This window comes from Physeter macrocephalus, chromosome 2 (genome assembly GCF_002837175.3).
Source record: "Physeter macrocephalus isolate SW-GA chromosome 2, ASM283717v5, whole genome shotgun sequence".
Lineage (NCBI taxonomy): Eukaryota > Metazoa > Chordata > Mammalia > Artiodactyla > Physeteridae > Physeter > Physeter macrocephalus.
Genome location: NC_041215.1, coordinates 21,495,878 through 21,516,455, shown reverse-complemented (window position 1 = coordinate 21,516,455; position 20,578 = coordinate 21,495,878). Strand labels below are relative to the sequence as shown.

Below are 20,578 nucleotides of genomic sequence, written 5' to 3'. Positions count from 1 at the left end.
GCGGATTCTTAACCACTGTGCCACCAGGGATGCCCTGGACGACAGTCTTAAAAGGAGACAGCGTCAGGTGCCCAAAGCAACAAGGGCTGGCCTGGGTGAGGGAGGCCCCCATGGTGTGGGCATGGGGCATGGAGCTGTGCCTGACTCTAGGGGGATAGATTTGAGTCCATGGTTTATTTGGGTCATGAGGGATGAGCTCCCCATCTCTGGAGGCATCCAAGAATCAGCCACTTTTAAAAAATTTTTTTTTTGAGGTACGCGGACCTCTCACTGTTGTGGCCTCTCCCGTTGCGGAGCACAGGCTCCGGACGCGCAGGCTCAGCGGCCATGGCTCATGGGCCTAGACACTCCGCGGCATGTGGGATCTTCCCGGACCGGGGCACGAACCCGTGTCCCCTGCATCGGCAGGTGGACTCTCAACCACTGCACCACCAGGGAAGCCCCAAGAATCAGCCACTTTGAATCACAAAGACGCGAAGGCTCTTCTAGTCCCTGGAGGTGGCAATACGAGTTTCTCCTGTCTCTTGCCTTCTACCAGCCTGAAGCCAGTTGGTAGCCACATCATGGATCGGTCTCCCAGACTTCCCCAGTGCCAGGCTCCCCACCCTCCGCATTTCAGTCCTGTTGACTTGATTCCAGAAATTCTCTGACCCCACCCTGCCCCAGGCAAGCCATGTGGTGCAGGCTGGAGACACAGAAGCCCCCTCCCTGCTCTCTCGGTTGCCTCCAGTTTTCCGCCTTGCTATCATACACCTTCCACTGCACCAACACGGGATGAAAACGTGGCTGTGCCCCCCCCCCCCACTCCACACTCTATACCCTTGCATAGCTCCCCACTGCCCGAGGACAGAGCCTCAGATGCTCAGTCTGGCACTCAGGGCTCTTCGTGTTCAGCCTCCAGCTGACCCCTCGGGCCTCGTCTCCTGCTCCTACCAAATACCTCCCAGTCTGGCAGCGCTGAACTGCAGGAGTTTGCCTGGCTGCCCCCTCTGCCTGGGATGTCCAACTCCCTTGTCCAGCGGGCATCCCCGGCTCTCGCCATCTTTTTGAAGCCTTCCCCACCCTTCTCAGAGTAAGACCCCACTTCAATGCCCTGAAAGGACACAACACTAGCCCTCTCATCTTGCTGTGTGACGGTCATGGACCTGGCCTTAGTGACTAAGCCCATCAGCCTGCCTGAGAAGGAACCAGCCCAAGGGAAGCAGAGAGACTGAACCCCTCAGGGAGAATTCAAATGCTTGGATCCAGCCATGCCTGGAGTTCATGCTCTGCTTAGTGTTGGAAGCTGGTCTTTGCTTTTTGGTGGCTTCAGGAGGGGGTTTCTGCCACTTGCAACCAAAGGGATTCCTAATACTGAAAATGGGACCAGAAGTTCGGTGTTGAAATGAACAGAATCGGGGCTTCCCTGGCGGTCCAGTGGTTAAGACTTCGCGATTCCAATGCAGGAGGTGTGGGTTCGATTCCTGATCCCACATGCCAAGTGCCCCCCCACAAAAAAAAAAAAAAAAAAAAAGAAAAGAAATGAACGGATTCTATGATGTGGAACTGGTGAGTCAGATTAGGTTGCCCTAAACCCGCTAGAAAGAAGGAACTCCTGGGTGGGGTGCCCCCTTCCACAAGCTGATAAATCCGCCGTCCACCCACCGGGTCAGGTGGCGCTGGCAACAGAGGAGCCCTGATGGACCTACCCCATCCCCCTCCCAAAGGCCTTTCTTTTGCTTGTCCAAATCTCACCGTTCCTCACCTTTCTCATCTTTCTCCTGTTTTCACTGTTGCAGTTTGCCCAACCCTCCCTTCTCCAAACTCCTGGAGATTATTGGGGCCAATCCTCTCTCTTTGGAATTGGAGCAGCTGAGACAGAGAGGCGAGGCTGCTTGCCCTTGGTCACACAGCTGGCTGGGGCTGAGAGTCAGGCCCGCGGACTTCCCCACTAGGGTTCTAAACTTCTAAAGGGCGGGGTACATTTCTTATTCTCCTTTACTAATACAGACGAAAATCGTAGTAGGCATGAGCAAAGGGCATCACGTGACAGGCACTTTACGTAATGCATCAGTTGGAATTAGGATTGGCTACACGGGCTAGAAGACCCCCAGTGCTAGAGGTTTGAATTAGATAGGAATTAATCCTCTCTGAGGGAGGCAATCTAGGGCTGTGACAGGGACCCAGGCTCCTGCCGTCTTCTGGCTCTGCCTTTCTCAGCACTTGAATTTCCACCTCTTGATACAAGATGACTGCTCAAGCTCCATCCATCCCATCTGCATTCCAGCCAACAGGAAGCAGGAAGTTTCAGAGAACAATGGTGCACCTCTTCCCTTTAAGGACTGTTCCTTCAAGATGCACATGACACCTTCCCTTCTTCCCACTGGGTAGAATTTAGCTACAAGGCCAAACCCAGGAGCAGGGGAAGCTGGGAAATATGGACTTCCTCAAAGCTCCCAGGCTCACTCCCACCTCAGGGCCTTTGCATTCCTGTTCCTCCTGCCTGGGACACTTCCCCAGACATTCCCAACATTCCAGAAACCCCACAGAACATTTCAACCCGCTGACACTTAACACCCCCTTCCTTTGAAGCTCTGTAGAACTACCACGTTCAGACCGAACATATATTTTACTTTATCTTGTTTACTGGCTGCGTCTTCTCTAGAACGTCAGCTCCCTGAAGGCAGGGATTTTGGACGGTTTCATTCACTGCTGTGGCCTCAGTACCTGGCACACAGCAGGTGCTCAGAACATACTTTTTAAGCCAGTGAATGTTGGGGAGAGAAGAGGTAATGAGCAGTGCCTGTCACTTGTGAGGTGAGCGCTCTCATTGGACCCATTTTGCAGATGAGAAAGCTGAGGCTCAGAGGGTGCCATGCTCCAGGACATGGGAAGTGGTGGGCTGGGCTTTAAGCTCAGGCCCGTCTGGCTCCAGGGCCCACATACCGGCTGCCCGGCAAGGTGTGGGGCACACGGTAGACCTCCCAAAGAGAATGAGCCAGTAACAGCTTTCTGGATGTGGAGGGGAAGGTGAGGCAGGGCAGCTGCTGCCAGGTGTGGGGACAGCTGAGCTGCGGGGCCCCAGCGGATCCTCGGCTGGAGCACGCCGGATCAGACTCGGCTGGATCAGACTGCCCCAGTTAACACACCTTTAAATTTGGCTTTCTCTCCCTGCCAGGGGACGCAGGGGATTCAGCGCAGGAATACTCCCCTCTTTCGAGGAAAAATGCTTTGCAACCAGAGTGCGGTCTGCTGGGCCATTCTTGACTTGTCCAAGGAAGGGCCTCTTGGACGACCCCCTGTGGGTGCCAAGGGTGAGCTTCAGGAGGATCTGCCTTTGATGGGAGAGGGTGCCTGCTCTTCCCCCATGTCCCTTGGTCCCGTCTTCCTTGTACCAAAGGTGGAGCTGGGCGCCTCACTTCCCAGGCATGCTCAAGGGTTCAATATATGTAACCTGGGTCTGTGTCACCTCCTGACTTGGAACCTTCCCCTGGTGCCTGCTGTGCTCGTGAAACCCAGCTCCCTGCTGTGGCTTGGCAGGCCGCTGTCACCTCTCTGCTCCCAGCTCTCTCCTATTCCTCAAATGCTCCAGGCACCATCCAGCCTCAGGGCCTTTGCACGTGCTGTTTTTGCCTCCTAGTGTGTGCTCCTCTCAGCTCTTCGCAAGGCAGGCTCCTTCTTATCATTTCCAACTCTTCCAGGAGACCGTGCCTGACCACTCAGAGGGGCCACCCACCATCAAAGCCCGAATCACTGCCGGTTACCCTGTTTTACTCGCTCCTGTTGACTGCCTTTGACTCACCTTGCTCCCCTTGACAGAGCGTAGGCTCCGTGAGCGAGGGCAGGGACTGGCTCTGGCCTGGGCAAGCATTTATCTCTGGAGCCTGGCACACAGTAGGCCCTCCCAGAACAAATGAACGCAGAGTTGTGTGAGAGGGTAAAGTTAGAGGGACAGCGGGCGATCCACAAGGTACCAGAAGACTTGCTCCTGTGCCCCTGCTCCAGGATCCCACCTTGATCCTCCTGATCCTGTCCTCCACACTCTCATCCTCTAACGTAGGAGTCAGCAAACTCTCGGTCAAGGGCCACATGTCTTGACTACTCAGCTCTGCTGTTGTAGCTCGAAAGCCACCATAGAGAGAGAACACAAGGGAAAGAGAACAGGTATGGCTGCATTCCAATAAAACGTTACTTATGGATGCTGAAATTTCAACTTCATGTACTATTCACATGTCATGCAATATTGTGACTCTTTTTTCCCCGCCGTTTAAAAATATAAAGAACCGGGCTTCCCTGGTGGCGCAGTGGTTAAGAATCCGCCTGCCAATGCAGGGGACATGAGTTCGAGCCCTGTTCTGGGAAGATCCCACATGCCGCGGAGCAACTAAGCCCGTGCACCACAACTACTAAGCCTGTGCTCTAGAGCCCTCGAGCCACAACTACTGAGCCCGAGTGCCACAACTACTAAAGCCCACGGGCCTAGAGCCCATGCTCCGCAACAAGAGAAGCCACCGCAATGAGAAGCCTGCGCACCTCAACAAAGAGTAGCCCCCGCTCGCCGCAGCTACAGAAAGCCCGCGTGCAGCAACGAAGATGCAACACAGCAAAAAATAAATAAATTAAATAAATTTAAAAAATATTTTTAAAAAAATGTAAAGAACCATTTTTAGCTCACTGGATGCACAAAATCAGATGGTGTGCACTAGATGGTGGGTAAGTGGGCTGTAGTTTGCTGACCTCTGGTCTCTCTCTGTCTTTATTTTCTTATAAGTAGGCACATTTTCTAATCTATTTGATCCTGTAAGTGCACTTCTCCTCTATTAAATTAAATGTGTCGCTATTCATGGCACATAGTAAGCTCTCAAGTGCTCTCCAAACTACATAAAGCTCCCCGACTCAGCGATGAGCCCCTCGAAGGTATGGATGTTTTCTTCTTGTCAAAATTAAGAGTAGCAATACTTGTAGAGTGTTTGGCTGTGTGCTGAAGACTGTGCGAGCTTAAAAAAAACTGTTTTAAACAAAGCACTGTGTGTCTCACTCCCCAAGGGCTGCCACTGCTGTTTCTATTGGCTGTTTCTCTGGCATTTGCTTCCATCTTCCCAAATAATGGTTTACACGTCTCTGGATTTACCAGTTGAACATTGTCCATTGATTTCCTACTCCTGAAAGTATAGATTTAGCTCTATTAGGCATATTGCTCTCCCAAAAGTTATATCACAACTTTTGTTTAAGTGAATATTCAGTGCTTATGTTATTACATGAAAATATTGTTCACAGTGCAACAGTGTGCACTAAGGAACACTTTTATTTTCTAGGACTTGTTTTTTGATTTTCCTGGAGTTAGTGATTGCCTTTGTTTTTGTGTGTCTATGACTCTCTCTCTCTCCCCAAGCCCCTCAGGGAACTAACTTCTCCACACAGGGGCAGTTGTTGCCCAGCTGTGCTTCTAGCTCCTCTTCTTCAGCTTCTGGGATTCCTGGGATGTAGCTCCAGTTTCTTGGGGTAAGGTCTCCTGTTTCTTGGTTTGTGCCCTTGTTTTGGGAAGGTATACTCCCTGGGCATTTCCAGAGAAAGTGTTTTCCTTCAGCTCTCCTGTGTGATTGGTGGTTTGGCTGAGGACAAGTGTTCTGAGTAGTGGATATATTCCCTTGCCTTAGGTCTTCCAGCTTCCAGTCTTGGGCAGTTCAACAATCTGAACTGTTCTGCTTCCTCATTTTCTGCTTGTCACTCCCTTCCTCTCTGGAAGCTTGTAGAATCTGCTCCATCTTCTCTTTATTCTCCACATCCTGCATTTTCACAGTGTGGGTTTGGTGTGGGTCTATTTTTCGCCTGTGGTGCTGTACATTCAGTGGGCTCTATCATATCTTCCATTTCTGGCAAACTTTCTTGGATGATGTCACTGGTGATTTTTCCACTTTTAATTTCTCTGGTCTCTCTCTGTGGAACTCTTCTTTGTCATATATTGGGCTTCCTGGATTGATCTAATTTTCCTGTCTACATTTTTTTCTTTTTATCTTCTCATTCTGTTTTTTTTTCTTCTAACGCTTCTGTTGCCATTTGAATTTTGATCCTCAGGTTTTTCATTTCCAAGAGCTTTTTCTGGTTCTTTGAATGTTCCTTTTCAAAAGGCAAATTTAAACTTGTTTCCTGGCTAGTGAATTTTCTATTCTCTCTCTGAGGATAATATATATGCATAAGGCTTTCTTCTAGAATTGCTTTCTTCTGTTCTCATTCTCTCTTTCCTCCAAGTTACCTTTCCCCCCCCTCTTTGGGTTTTGGCCTCTTCGCTGGCTAACATTTATGAGGGGAGGGCTACAGAGCTGACAGGAAGCCCCTCGCCATGGGAGTGGCTTCACTCTGGGGGTGATTGTGGGGGGACTGGCCACTGCTGGGGAGTCCCCGAACATCAGCAGCACCTGTAGGACTTTTCGCACACATGGAAAATGCATGACTTCCATTTTAATCACCAGTTTTCACTCTCACCCCTGCCCTCCATCATGCCCGTGTCCCTGAGGCTACACCTTTCTGGGCAGCAAGTGTTAAAAAAAAATGCATTTTATTACTGAGTTCTCCCCACAGCTCTACAAGTTTGCTGCTATGAGTTTTAAACTAATTTTATAAGAGGCTCAGGAGGTGAAGTGAGCACCTGACACCCCATGGCTAATATGATAAAGGGCCACGGAGTCACCCTCACTGCAGGAAGTGACAACTCTGGTTCATCTTTGGGTTCTCCCAAGAAAGTGGTGTTTGCTGATTGAAATTGAATAAATTTCAACATTCTCAATGGGAGACACAGGGAGGCCCTATGAGTGATGGCCCATGGCACATAATAGGTGTTCAATCAACATGTGTTGAATGAATGAGATAATGAAAGAACAGCATAATGAGGATACAAGACGTGGCAGAATGAAACCTAACTGTTAAACGTATGTGCAGAAAAGAATTTTGGAAAATAAGAGGGTACAGTCCTGACTTGGGGACGGTGAATGAGGCTCCTTTGTCTACAGTGCGGGGCGAGGTGTGCGGGGGAACTCGCAAACCTCTGGTGGAATGCGGTCTTCTACATGGAAGTTTCAAATGCCTTAAAATGTTCATGCCTTTCAATCTTGGGCATCTGTGGAAGGGAGAGAATCCCAAATGTTCAGGAACGTGTTTGCAGAGGTATAATTTATAATTTGAAAACAATCTAAATGTCCAACAGTAGGGGAACAGTTAAGCAAATTAGGGTATGTTCATTTGGTGGAATGTTATGCAGCTATTAAAAATTACATCTCTTCATAGTAGCCAAAAAGTGGAAATGACCCACATGTCCATCAACTGGTGAATGGATAAAATGTGGTCCATACACACACGGGAATGTTATCATCCATAAAAAAAGAGTGAAACACTGACATACACTGCAACGTGGATGGACCTTGAGAACATCATGCTCAGTGAGAGAAGCCAGACACAGAAGGACACACGGTGTGTGATTCCATTGATGGGAAACGTCCAGAACAGGCACATCCACAGAGACAGAAAGTGGATTAATGATTGCCAGGGGCTGAGGAGGGGGATGGGGAGTGACCGCTAATGGGGATGGGGCTTCTTTGGGGGATGATGGAATGTTCTGGAATTAAATATTGGTGATGGTTACACAACGCCGTGAAAATACCAAAAACCACTTAGTCATACACTTTGAAATAGAGTGGTGAATTTTATATTATGTGTATATTAGCACCATAATAATAATGAAAAAGATTTGTCTCCAAAGGTCTCCAGAAGAATTAAATTAGAAAAGTATATCTAAGCACCTCGAAAAGACAGTTGAGAAATCAAAGTTGTTATAATGTCAACTGAAGAAAAGGAGGAATCAAAGTCGTATAAACAGCCCATCTGTAACCAAGGGTGTAGAAAATGAGAAAACTGGAAGGAAACACAGAGTATTAACAGTGGTGGACTTTGTTTCCCTTCTTCCATTCTTCTGAAACTTCCAAGATTTTTGTAATTGGAAAAACCCAATGCATTACATTTTTTTTTCCGCTCCGCGGCACGTGGGATCCTCCCAGACCGGGGCGCGAACCCGGTTCCCCTGCATTGGCAGGCGGACGCGCAACCACTGCGCCACCAGGGAAGCCCCTACATTTTTTTTATTGTGTTAAAATAGACATAAAATTCACCATTGTAACCATTTTTAAGTGCACAGCTCAGTGGCATTAAGTACCTTCACATTGTTGGGCAACCACCCCCACCGTCATCTCCAGAACTTTCCCATCTCCCCAAACTGAAACTCTGTCCCCATGAAACACTGACTCCCCATCCCCTCCCCCAGCCCCTGGCCCCCACCATCTACTTCCTGTCTCTGTGGTTGTGACTCCTCTAGGGACCTGCTGTGAGTGCAATCAGACAGCATTTGTCCTTTTGTGTCTGGTTTCTCTCACTGAGCACCATGTCCTCAAGGTTCATCTACGTTATCTGTAGCAGGTGTCAGAATCTCTTTCCTTTTTAAGGCTGAGTAATACTCCACTGTATGGATGGACCACATTTGTTTATCATCTGTTAATGGATACTTGGCTTTTGGCTTTTTCCCACATTTTGGCTGCGGTGAACATGGGTGTGCAAATATCTGTTTCCCAGTACACTTATTTTTCAGAACTTGGGCAGATATAAAGAGGGTGATACCCCCCCACACACACACTCCTTACCCCGGGCGGCCCTCTCCACCTTAAGGAGAAACATGGGTCCTCTGGCTTGTCCACTCAGCACAGCCTTAATCCGCTTACCTGAAACATCTTCTCATTCCGGAAGCCAAACTAACGGGTGACCAGGGAGAAGATGGAGCCAACATTTCCCCAAACAAGCCTCGGACTGGCTGAGCCTTGGAGATGCTCCCTTTACCACCGAGCGCAAGTTATTTGGACCAGGAGACGCAGTGTGTTTTCGTGGCTCTCTGTGTTACTGGTGACTTGGCGGGTGGGGTTGGCAGATCTGCATTTTCATGTCTGTCTCTCCTGGACTGCCTGCCAGGTCTGGCTCCAGCCCCGCCCACACGGCCCCACGTCATCCCTCCTACACCCACCACTGTCTCCTAGCAACCAGGCTGGCCCACCAGCATCCCGAAGCCTGAGGTCCTGCGTCACTGTCTTGGGTTGCTTGTCCCCACTCAGCGGTCCGAATCCTCAAGTGACTGGTCCCGCGTCTCCACGCCAGTTGCCAGCCTGCTCTGGGGTCCTCTGCCTGGTGGGGAGAGGGCTGGAGAGGAAAGATGAGAAGCAACCGCTCTTCAGGACTGCAGCGAGCACCGTAGCCCAGGTGTCCCATCCATCTGGACCGAGTACATCGCTAACCAGCTGTCTGATTTTGTGGCTGCATTGCCTAAACTCGGTGTTCTGGAGTTGCTGGGCGGTGGGGGGGGCGGGGGGCGGGCAGATTTAACTCTCTGTCAACTGGATTGCTTTTACACCACCTGATGGAGAAGATCACATCCATCTTCCCTAGGAGGCAGGGATGGGATGGTGAGCAGTGGGTCATGAGATTTCCCGGAGCTGCTACTGCCAGGATGTCAGGAAGACTCACGGTAGCAGGACAGGGGCTTCCCACAAAAGTGCAGCGGTGATGGCCACCCCTGAATGCCAACCTGTTCTCCCTTCCCTTCGTCCTCTTGCCACCACCTTAGCCAAAGGCTCTCATCCTGATCGGTACAGTAATCTCCTGGGATGACACCGAAACAAACCGTGTCTTCTTATCTGCTAGGAGGTGAATTCCTCCAACACAGACACCCATCCTTGAGGGTCAGAGCATGGTTTCCAGCATTAACATATTTACTGAACTTGGTCTATTCTAGACCTGGGGTGCCGTGGTGAGTAAGGCAGATACACTTACTGCCCGCAGACAGTTCACAGTGTGGGAGCAAGGCAGATAACAAATGATTTTAGTCAGTGGCGTGTGGCATAAAGGAAATGAATAGGGTTATGTGACAGGTTGAGGTGGTCAAGGAGGCCTCTCCAAGACCCAAAGGAGGAGAGGAGCAGCTGGCCATACAGGCCAGGGGAAGAGCGTAACAGGCAGTGGGAAAAGCATGTGCAAAGGCCCTGGGGCAGGAAGAAGTTTGGCTGGTTCACTGAGGACAAGCGGAGACTAGTAGGTCTGAAGTGGAGTTACTGAGGCAGAGGGTGGCACTTGGGTTCTTTGGGAGGGCTTTGTTGGGATTTGGGGTTTTATCTTGAGTGTAATCCTGAGTTTTATCCTGAGGCCCCAGCTGCTGGAGGGTTGAAGCTGCAGAGTGCCATAAGCTGTGAATGGAGAGCAACAGAAGTGGGACCAACAGGACTTCCAGATGGCTCGGCTCCGAGCACAAAGGAACCCAGAAGGACGCCTCAGTGGTCCTTCTGTGGTGGTCAGCCTGGGCAGCTGGGTGAATAGCAGAGCTGTCGACAGAGATGCAGAGGGAGAGGGTGTGTGCGGGTGAAGCTCCCTCGCGTGAGGTGGAGAATGTCCCCCGAGCCCGGTCTGTGGCTGTAGCCGAGGGGCTGCTCTGCCCTCACTCGTGCTGTTGGGGTGCTGCTCCCTCAGGAAGGGCCCAGAAGCAGAGGAGAGCGGCCTGCCCTTCCGGGGAGGTTGGAGTGGTCAGGCACCAGCTGGCTGCTTCCTGTTTCTGGTAGATAATGTGCCTGGTAGAACCAGGCTAAGCTTTGCCTGCATGGGGGGCCGACACTCCCTTGGCCCATCTCTGAGAAGGGTGTCCTGACCATCTCCCTGCCCTGGTCTGTGCCCATGGGCACGTGCCACTTCTGCTACGGGCCACTGCAACCTCGCCCGCCTCCTCCCCTCTCTGCCCTCCAACCTGCCCTCTCCCTGTCTGGACCCCCGCTCCCCGCTGAGGTTTGCAATGAGGATTTGGGGAAACTGCGGGGGAACTCTTGGTAGGGGGCCTGCAGGCGGAGAGCCACCCCTCCCAACTCAGCTTGGCTGCCCCCTCCTCCAGGAAGCCTTCCGGGTCCCCAACCCTCCCGCTGATGGTCCCGCTGTGTATCTCCTGGACCAGGCCAGGGTGGGTTCCTTGAGTGGCTGTGGGATGTGTGTGAGATGAGTGCTTCTTGGGCTGGATCCCCAGGATTGGGGGTGGGGTCTGCAGAGCCTGGCTCCTCTGCATTCCCAGGGGACCTCAGTGTGGAGATGGCCTGAGAGGCCCACACCTGGGCAGCACCAGCCCCTTGGACCTCCTCCCCATCCACACTCCCAGCCTCAGAGCCTCGGGGAGAAGTTCTGGCTGGTCAGGGCCCCTGCCTGGGGCCCTGAGAGGCTGCAGGAGCCCAGCAGGGTCACTGCGCCCCGAGGAAGGACTGCACGGTCCACACCAAGAGACAGGCATATCTCGTTTATTCCCCACCCCCCAAACTTCCAGGTAGTTCTACGAAGACATTAGATGTAAAGCCACACACAGGCTGTCCCTTAAACACAGAAATGAGCTTGAAACAATCAAGTGACCAGAAAAGATTGTGTCAGCCCAAAGATGGACTTATCTCCTTCAGTGCCACAGGGCCGCCAGAGAAGCTGTCGCAAAGAGGGAAGTTTGGACGGATCGGGGCCGGGGCTGGGCAAGTGTGCCCTCATGTCCACCAGTGCCAGGAGGCTCCTGATTCTGTGCCCCGCACCAGGCAGAGCCCCCATACTCCACTTTCAAGGGGCGGGCCCTGGACCCACATTGGCTGCACCTATGCAAGGAGGACGGGAGAAAGACAAGGCAAACCCAGCCCCGAATGAGGCGTACAGAGCTGTTCCTCGTAGTGCAGAAGGCACGGAGTGGCACGGGGTGCAGTGCCATGGGGGTCACAGATGTTCCGGGGGTCAGGGGCGTGCCCAGCCTGCATCCTCACCACCCTTAGGCTCTGTGGCCCTCCCATGGCGGGCTGGGGGACGAGCCCAGCTCAAGCCCTGCAGACCTCTGGCTGCGGGGCCGTCTCCAGGCTGGGGAGCTGGAGGGGGCAGTGTGTTTGGAGCAGACGGGGCTTGGGGACTGAGGACCCTGGCCTGGGCACACTCTCAGGCTTGGCCACCACCCCAGATCCTCCCGACCTGCCTTCCGGGGCCAGGCTTCCTGATGTGGGACCCCCAGTGGGCTTGCCCGTGAGATTTCAAATCCATGCACGGCTGCTGTGTCCTCACGAAGCCATTTAAAAACCCACACTCTTAGTAGGCCACAGGGTGAGTTTAAAGCTAGCAAGAAATGCCAGGGTTTAAAATTGTGCTGCACCTTCTCGCCGGGTGAAGGCAGGCCTTGGGGCGCTGTGCCCCAACCCCCGCAGCTGAAATCGCCACATGAAGAGATTTTGCTAATGATTTAAGCACAAGTGCCTTTAAAGAAATCTACGGAACATTACTGCAAAGGAAAACAGTACTGCCCAGCGTCAGGGGTGAAGCAGCCATTCAGTGGGGCGTCAGGTCCCGTTGAGGAGGCGAGGCCGCTCACACGGGCCCCTCTCTGCTCCACCAGCCCGCTTCCTCTGGCTGGCGCCCTCCTCGGCCTCGGCCTCGCTCGCCTCCCGTGGCCTCTTCCGGAAGCGCGCCCCAGGCCTGCTTTTGGGAGGCGGCAGAGGGTCGATGCCCAGGATCTTGTGGATCTGCCGGAACGCCAACATGCGCAGGGCGTGCTGGGGGTAAACGACCCGTCAGGACCCTTCTGCCCGCGGCCTGCCGACCCACCTCTCGTGGCCCCGTGCGGACTCGGGGGCTTGCTGGGCATCCTCGACACCCTTCTAGCAACTGCAGAGCTCACGTCACCCTTGGGCGTGAAGAACTGTACTGGGAGTTGCCTGCGCCAACTGGTGGTGAGTGCTGTGCCGGGAAGCCCCTCGGAGTTTCAGCTCTCTCTCTCCTCGCTACAGGGGCCTTAGATCCTGCCTCTCCGGGTTCGGCTCTGATCAAGAGCAATTTGACTCTTTCCACTGAAGGCCATTCATAAATGTCAGGCCCAGTGTGATTTCTGTACTGCTGGGAGACTTGCTTATAAATAAAAATTTGCAAACAAAAGGGAAGCCACGGACGGGGTCTCTGCTTTGGGGCCTGAAGCTGTTTAGGCCCAGCTGGAGGCCTTGGCTGGGTGTTTGCAGACCACAGGGCAGGGTTGGGGAGGACAGTACCGGCCAAGGAGGCCCCAAGTCTGCGCCTCATCACGGGAGTAGCTTTGGTTCTGGGCAAGGCTGGCCCTGCCCCCGGAAGCAGTCCTGTCACCCACAAGCCACCTGTCTCTGTAAGGGAGGCGGTGGGAAGGGGAGTCCCAGACCGTTTCCTGGAATGCAGCGCAGATGCGAGTGGGGGCTGGGACCTGGGCCGCCTGCAGCCAGGTCGAGCTGGCCCGAGTCGGGGAGCCCCGTGGGCTGGCCTCCTACCTGAGCACTGGCCGTGATGTCCTCCCGCTCCTGGAGGGTCATGGACCCGAGGGCGTCCATCTGGTCTCTCTCGCAGGGATCCTGGAGCCCCGGCCCATCTTTGAGAGGGGAAGTGAGAGTGGCAGAGAAGGAGAGTGCACCCTTAGAAGGCGCCACGGTGGCTCTGCAGCTCTGCACCTGGCCGCCTCATGCCCACAGGCCACGCTGGGCCTCTCCCCTGCCAAGCCTCCCTCCAGCCCCACACGCGTTCAGCAGACCTCCTCACCGCCTGCGTGTGTGTGTGTGTGCACACGTGGGCGAGCATGTAGTTACAGAAAAGGCTCACACCACGGGCCAGTGTATCATCCTCTTCTTCCACTTAAAACGCTATCGTCCCGTGTCACTGAAATGACTGGAAAACACTGTTTTGCATCTAACATGTCACGCGGGCTGCATGTGTGCTCTCCTCCTTCTGCTACCATAAAGGACGTCGTGGTGAACATCTTTGTACACAGCCCATCATGGAATTCCTGTTGTTTCCTTCGGAAATGTCACTCGGGCTGTCCCTGGCTCCCCAGAGAGGGTGGGTGTGCCATCAGAGGAGCGTGAGAGAAGGCACGGACCCCTCCCCTCCAGCCTCCACGCCGCCTCTCCTTCCGGCTGGTCCACACCTGCGCGCGGCTCCCTTGAATGGGGACATGTGTGTGCACGTCTGTGTCCGCTGTCCTGCCTGTGCTGGATGTGGTTCTCGAGTGTTCCTAAGAGGCTCCTCTGCGCTCCCCCGTCCCCCCACCCCGCCATGGCCCTTGGTCTCTGCCACGTGCTCCAGTGTCTGGGCTCCCGGCCGACGGGGACTGACCTGTCAGGAGCGTCCCAGAGGCCACGCACTCCAGGACCCGTCTCACGGCGTCCCCGGGGCTCAGGGGCCCCTTCGTGCTGCTCAGAGCCTTCTCCACCAGCAGTTCCATGGCCTGGGCCGGGTGGGGACAGAGAAGGAGACCCGGGCCTTTGAGGACGGCGCGGCTGTGTGGCCTCGGCCAGGTCTCCAGGGGACCGGGGACGTGAGGCCCCCCTCCCAGCTCTTCCCCTCACGCCCACCCACCCCTGAACTTCTACAAAGAGGGGGTCACCGGGGCCTTGCCACCCTGGTGTGGTCATGGGCAGGTTTCTCTCAGTTCTCTAAGGAACTCTCTCGCCTAGTTTCGACATCAGCAAAATCCCATAGATGGTAACATTGCAAACCAGTGTCATGAGGGTTAAAAGAAACTCATTCTCCATGACCCGAGGTTCAGACAGTGAGGGCCATGAGGGTCACAAGGACTTGGGGACTCGCGCAGGCATGTCCCCACCTCCAAGGAGCCACCTGCCCGGGTCCCAGGGCAGGGCCGGAGCTGTGACCGTCATGGGGGTTGCGTCTATACTTACAGGGAAATGGGCTCCGGGGAATGCGGGGCCCTCCCAGCGTCTGAGTGAACCCCTCTCGTCACTCAGCACGGGGCCACCCGCTGTGCCATCCACCAGGGGTGGTGCCGAGAGTGGATGTCTCCCCGGTCCACGGGCAGGAAGCCGAGGTCTGGGTGGGCACCAGAGCCCTCATGAGCAAGGCCAAGGGTAGCCTGGGCTCAGGTGGGAAGGGTCCAGGAACCCGCCTTTGGGCGTGGGAGCCGATGAACTGGCAGCAGAAGGCTGCATGTAAGATACACGCGTCCCTCCAAGTTCAGGGCACTTGGCCGCCTTCCCAAGGATAATGCCGAAGGTGAAAGGCTTAAAAACCTACACACCTGCGCTCGCTGGGGGATCAGTGGGTGTGTGACGGGAGAGGGACACTCAGAGACAGACCTGCCGAAGGGTGCACAGACGAGATGAGATCCTGAAAGACGGGGCAGGGGGGCCCACAGAGGCCAGGAGCTGGGCCTCTCCCAACACAGCAGCTTGGGGATTGGGGGGACAGGGGGCCTTCGCATCCTCTCCCCTGGGAAGGGCTCGGGGCCTGCTGACCGGGGGTGTCAGGGCCACAGGGGACCTCCCGTTCAGAGGAGGTGGGTCTGCACCAGGCTGCCTGCCCTCACGGGGGCCTCTGCACTGACACCTGCAGGTCTAGGCAAACACCCCACCTCTTGCTGGGGCGCCCGTGTATTTGCATGCTTCCTGATTCTGCCCACAAGGTTGTGGGTTTCAGATCATGCAGTCAAATGAGACTGTGTCTGTAGCAAGCCTCACCCTGGGGCCAAGGGACCCCGATATGCCCCACCGCGATCCACCTCTCCTGGTGCTCAGACAGACACCAGCCCTTTGTTGGAAAGTTGAGCGCTGAACCAGGAAGTTAGGCTCGGCCTCCCAGGGCTGTGGCCTGTCCGGGGTTGGGGGCTTCCTAAAGCAGGGCCAGCCCCCTGGCACTGCCTTACCCAGTCCGGCAGGGCCCCCCAGGTGGGCACGCGCTGGCAGAGGTCCCGAAGGACCCTGATGACGATCACACAGGGCTGCAGGCCGCTGGCTCTCGCCTTCGGGGAAAGAAGCATATGGTTAGCTCCAGGGAGCTATAAGCACGTGGCCAAGCGGGGGGACGTGCACGGGGCCAAGGGAACAAGGGCTGATCCAGGGGCAGCGAGCCCAGCCAGGGGTCCTGTCCTGGCAGTGGAGGCAGTGAGGGACTCCGGGAGGCGTGGGCCGGCCGGCTTCACGGCTGGCGACCGGAAGCAGACTCCACTCCCAAACGGCCCAGGGCTGAGCCCTAGTACCGGCCGTCGCGGCCCCCCACCCCCAGAGTGGTGGTCACTCCTTTCAAGTTCCCGATCCAATCAGCCAGGATGCAACCTCCATCAGGTTAGCGCTGGGCGTGGACAGGTGGGCCGAGCAGCTGGCCAAGGAGCCGCCCCACCCACGTCTGTCCCTCATTTGTACTGGGAGCCCGCTCTGGGCCCGACCCCTGACCTGGAACCACTTGGCGTGGCGGAGGGCAGCCAGCGACTGGAGGCACTTCTCTGAGCTCAGGACATCTCCCGGGTCAGGCGGAGGCGCCTCTGTTCCTTCTAGAAGAGAAAGGCACATGGGCCAGGCGCCCCTCTCCCTGCTCCTGCTGCCCGGGCCACGTGGTCGGGCCGTCAGGTCCCTAGGCCTCTTTGCATTTATCCAGAAGACACATGGTTCCGCTCGCTGGCCCTTTCTCTGGGACGTTGCAAGGACCACAGATATCCTCTCCACGAAGATTCCATCTCCTCCGGGTTCTGCGCTCTCACAAGGAAAGAGCTCCACGCTTGTCACCCGGTGCCATCAGCGCTGACTCCCTTGGTTAGCAAATCACGGTTCAGATGGAAAACTATGAATGAAGCTGGATTTCCAGAAACTTCCGCATGCATAATTAAGAGGGAGACAGCAGGTCAGGTTTGAGCACAAGCCATCACGGGTGACCAGCGTCCTGTGTCTGGGGGAAATTCCGGCCTGTTTTTGATTCCTCCTTCTTCTTGCTTCAGGAAAATTCTTCTCCCCTTATTCTGCGAGGTCCTGGTGTTTTAGGTCACAGGAGGGAGCAGAGGTTTCTCTTTTGCCCATAAACCCCCCAACCCCCAGGCCTGGGTCTGCTCCTCTGGGGCTGAGAGCAAGCAACAGAGGAAGCTGAAAGCTCCCCTCCCAGCAGCAACCAGCAGGGCGGGGACATCGCAGCTCTTGGGGGACCGGGGCTTCCTCGGAGGGGTTTCCGGTTCTCTAGCCCCCTCCAGTCCACCTCTTTCCGTGGCCTTGGACCTTGAACCCTTTCCGACATTCCCAGTCCCCCGCCTCGGAGCAAGCCCGAGAAGGGCCTCCACCCGGAACTGAAGGGCATCACTTTTTCTTCCCACTGTATTTATTTTCAGATGACACTCTCTTTATGACAACTGGTAACGGCTTTCCACTTAACGGTTCAAAGGCTCTCCTCTTTAAAAATTTAGAGTCAAAAAGGAATTGGTTCAGAGGAAAGCATCAGTGGTTCGTGGCCCTCAGATCTGACAACAATCATGAAGGGGGTCCAAGAAAGACTGGAGTTTGGGAAACAGTCTCCGGGGCTGTACCAGGAGGTTCCACGGCTGGATGAGACTTGGGTGCATCCCCATCGGATTGGCCTGCACCCTCCCTGTCGGCTGCCCTCTGGCCTCACCCCGCACCCCCTCCCACTGGCTCAGGCAATGCGCACCTGTCTCAGGTCCCGGGCCCCTGCCTTGCTGGAGGATGCCGCACAGCTGGTCTCCTCTGGGCAGGGAGCAGGTCCCCGCACAGCCAGGAGGGATGGGAGGAAGTGCTCCCTGCGCACGTGCCCCACAGCTGGGTACTGAGCCACTTGACACTCTGCCCCAGCTCTCTACCTCACTTCCTCTGCAGCCCCAAGGCCCAGCTCTTATCTCACCGGGGCATCCGGCCTGACGGAAGTGCTGGAAACTGGCCGTGGCAACCCCCCAACCTCCCGCCCAGAGCAGAGGCGGATGCTGCCCTAGGACACCGGGTGTGTGGAGAGGAGGGCTGGACGGAAGGGCCATGACGCACCTCGGTCTGCAGAGGGATCCTCCCGCATCAGGGGCGAGGTGATGGACACAGTGACCTGTATCCTGGGCTCCTCGCAGGAGGAGATGATGATGTTGGCTTCAGGGTCGGAGGAGACCTCATACTTGTCCTCTGTCACCATCTATGAGGTGCAAATACAACACAAGGCCTCATTACTCCAGCTGAGTGGCAGGATGCGGTTGGGTACCAGGCCCCATGCCGGGTGTTCTGGAACCTCCTAGGGACACAGACACAGCCCCAGCCTCCAGAAGTGCACACGTAGAAATGCATATAGATAGCAGACCCAGCATCAAGGTGCCTTCATATGTAAAAACACCCAAAGCTCAATAACAACAAGATCAGCAACCCAACAGCAAAACCGGCAAGTAGGGACTTCCCTGGTGGTCCAGTGGTAAAAGAATCTGCCTTCCAGTGCAGGGGACTCGGGTTCAATCTCTGGTTGGGGAGCTAAGATATCACATGCCACGTGCCACAACTACTGAGCTTGCACCCCTCAACTGGAGAGCCCACGTGCCCTGGAGCCTGCCTGCCACAACCAGTGAAGAGAAAACCTGCATGCCACAACTAGAGAGAAGCCCGCGTGCCACAACAAAGATCCCGCATGCCCCAGTGAAGATCCCGTGTGCCGCAACTAAGACCCAACGCAGCCACAAAAAATAAATAATACAAATAAATAAATAAATAAATAATAAATCTTAAAAAAAAAAAACTGGCAAGTGATAGATAGTTTGCAGAAAGAGAAACCAAAGTGACCCTTTCTACCCAATGACAAAAAAAGACTCCCATGGCAAGGGAGAATCACGTTAAAACTAGAATGGGGTGCCATCATCAGCTGTAGGAAGGACAAAACTCAGAGAGTCTGAGGAGGCACTGGGCTGGCAAATCCATGCGTCTCTAATCTGCTGGTGGAGGCTGACCTAGCCACACTCAGCAGAAGCCTCCAGGCTCATGCCTCAGACCCCGCGACTCTGCCCCGGGACACGCTTCCACGTGTGTGGAGCAGTGTGTGGACAAGGTTCTTCATCTGCTGCAGCCTCACTGGTAACACAGAACACTGGACACAACCTAAATGTCCAACTACATGGAAGGACCCAGCTAGTTATGGACAAGTGGCAACAGGATACTCTTCGGCCACGAAAAAGAATGAAGCTCCCTAAGTAATATGGAATGTGACCCAAGAGATGCTATTCAGTGAAAAATGCAAAATCCTTCAGCTGGTCCAGCAGGCTACTGCTTGGGTCATGAGGGCAGAACGACGGTTTCTCAGGACACTGGACAGGGGCTGCCTCCAGGCAAGGTCTGAGGCCCCTCGGCTCCGGTACCCACCCCATGGCTGCCCAGGGTTCAGCTCTGCCCCAGCACACGCATCCTTAGGACCCAGCCTGCGCCGGCTGCATCACTGAGGGATACCCTGAGGGTCAGCCCCCCTACAAGCAGAGCCTCCAGACAAGGCCCGCCCTCTCGGCGGATCTCCCTCCCCTCCATTTACACCCTCTCTGGCCTGTCACCCTCATGGGCTCAGGGAGAAGGGACCCCTTGTGCACAGTCATCAGAACTCCGACTGCTGGCCCCAGTTACCAGCCTCCCGGGGAGACTGCACAACAAAGGCGGGTTTGGTGCAGTGACCCGGTGCCTGCATAGAAAAGCTCTACTGTGTCCCTCATCTTGCTTTGGGGTCCCCCGAGACACTCGGCCAGGTAACGGCTAGGAGGGTCTGTCTACACGGCTGAGAGTCGGGGTCACTGCCCGCTCTCCCATGGCCTTAGACATCTTCCCCGTGGCCTCATCCATCTTCGTGGTGCTTAGGGCTTTGTCTTAGCCACTGGGCTGCAAGGTTCCAGAGGACAGGGCTTGCATCTGAGCCATCTTTGCAACCCCTACGGTATTGAGCAGAAAAGTGTCATGTCATGGGTGTTCAGGAAACGAGTGATTAAATTGGTGAAGTCGGAGCATGTCACTCCCCTGCTTAAAACCCTCCAGTCTCCCCATTTCCCTGAGGAGGCAATCTTACCTCCCCACATGGCCTTCAGGCCCAGCTCGATCTAGGCCCTTGTGCATTCGGGCACGCATCTCCCTGGGCCTCCTGCCTCTTGGCCTCTGCAGGTGCAGGTCCTTCTATGTGGAATACTGCCCAACCCCCATCTTTCAAGGCCTCTCCTCATCTCTCAGCTCTCACCTCACCTGTTCCATCTTCTGTCAGGACACACACCTCCCACGGTCCTGTCTGAAGTGGCCCCCGCTCTCCCCAGGTGCTCGCTACTTGATATCAGGTTTTAATTTCTCTACAGAAGATAAACTGGAAGTTAGCTTGCTCTGTGTTTGTTTACTGTGTCTCCTGACCAGACTGGGAGCCCCAGAGGCGAGCCTGGGTCTGCGCAGCCCCCGGTGCTCACTACACGAGTCGGAGGAACGATGCTGAATTCTCTCGGGAAGGGCAGCAGACACATCAGGAAGAAGAAACCGCCCCGGGAACTGAGTATTTTAATGGAAGATGATCAATTTAAATCATGACATGATTTCACTCCTCCCGGTTACCATCTCGCTTGAGAAAAGCTCTATGACAGGGACTTCCCTGGTGGCGCAGTGGTTAAGAATCTGCCTGCCAGTGCAGGGGACACGGGTTCAAGCCCCGGTCCGGGAAGATCCCACATGCCGCGGAGCAACTAAGCCCGTGCGCCACAACTACTGAGCCTGCGCTCTAGAGCCCGTGAGCCACAACT

The 20,578-nt window shown here is 54.9% G+C and overlaps 1 protein-coding gene across 2 annotated transcripts in view; it reads right to left on the bottom strand.

Annotated features, from left to right (window-relative positions):
• Positions 1 to 9,123: 9,123 nt before the first annotated feature.
• ZFR2 (zinc finger RNA binding protein 2) overlaps positions 9,124 to 20,578 on the bottom strand; it is an 18,890-nt gene continuing 7,435 nt past the window's right edge. For both annotated transcript variants that reach the window (XM_028500298.1, XM_028500300.1), the window contains 6 exons: positions 17,841 to 17,979; positions 16,257 to 16,354; positions 15,731 to 15,826; positions 14,185 to 14,296; positions 13,347 to 13,444; positions 9,124 to 12,608 (listed from right to left, as the gene is read on the bottom strand). In XM_028500298.1, coding sequence (XP_028356099.1) covers positions 12,396 to 12,608; positions 13,347 to 13,444; positions 14,185 to 14,296; positions 15,731 to 15,826; positions 16,257 to 16,354; positions 17,841 to 17,979 — 756 coding nt within the window. In that variant the 3' untranslated portion in view covers positions 9,124 to 12,395. The remainder of the gene's footprint in view (positions 12,609 to 13,346; positions 13,445 to 14,184; positions 14,297 to 15,730; positions 15,827 to 16,256; positions 16,355 to 17,840; positions 17,980 to 20,578) is intronic.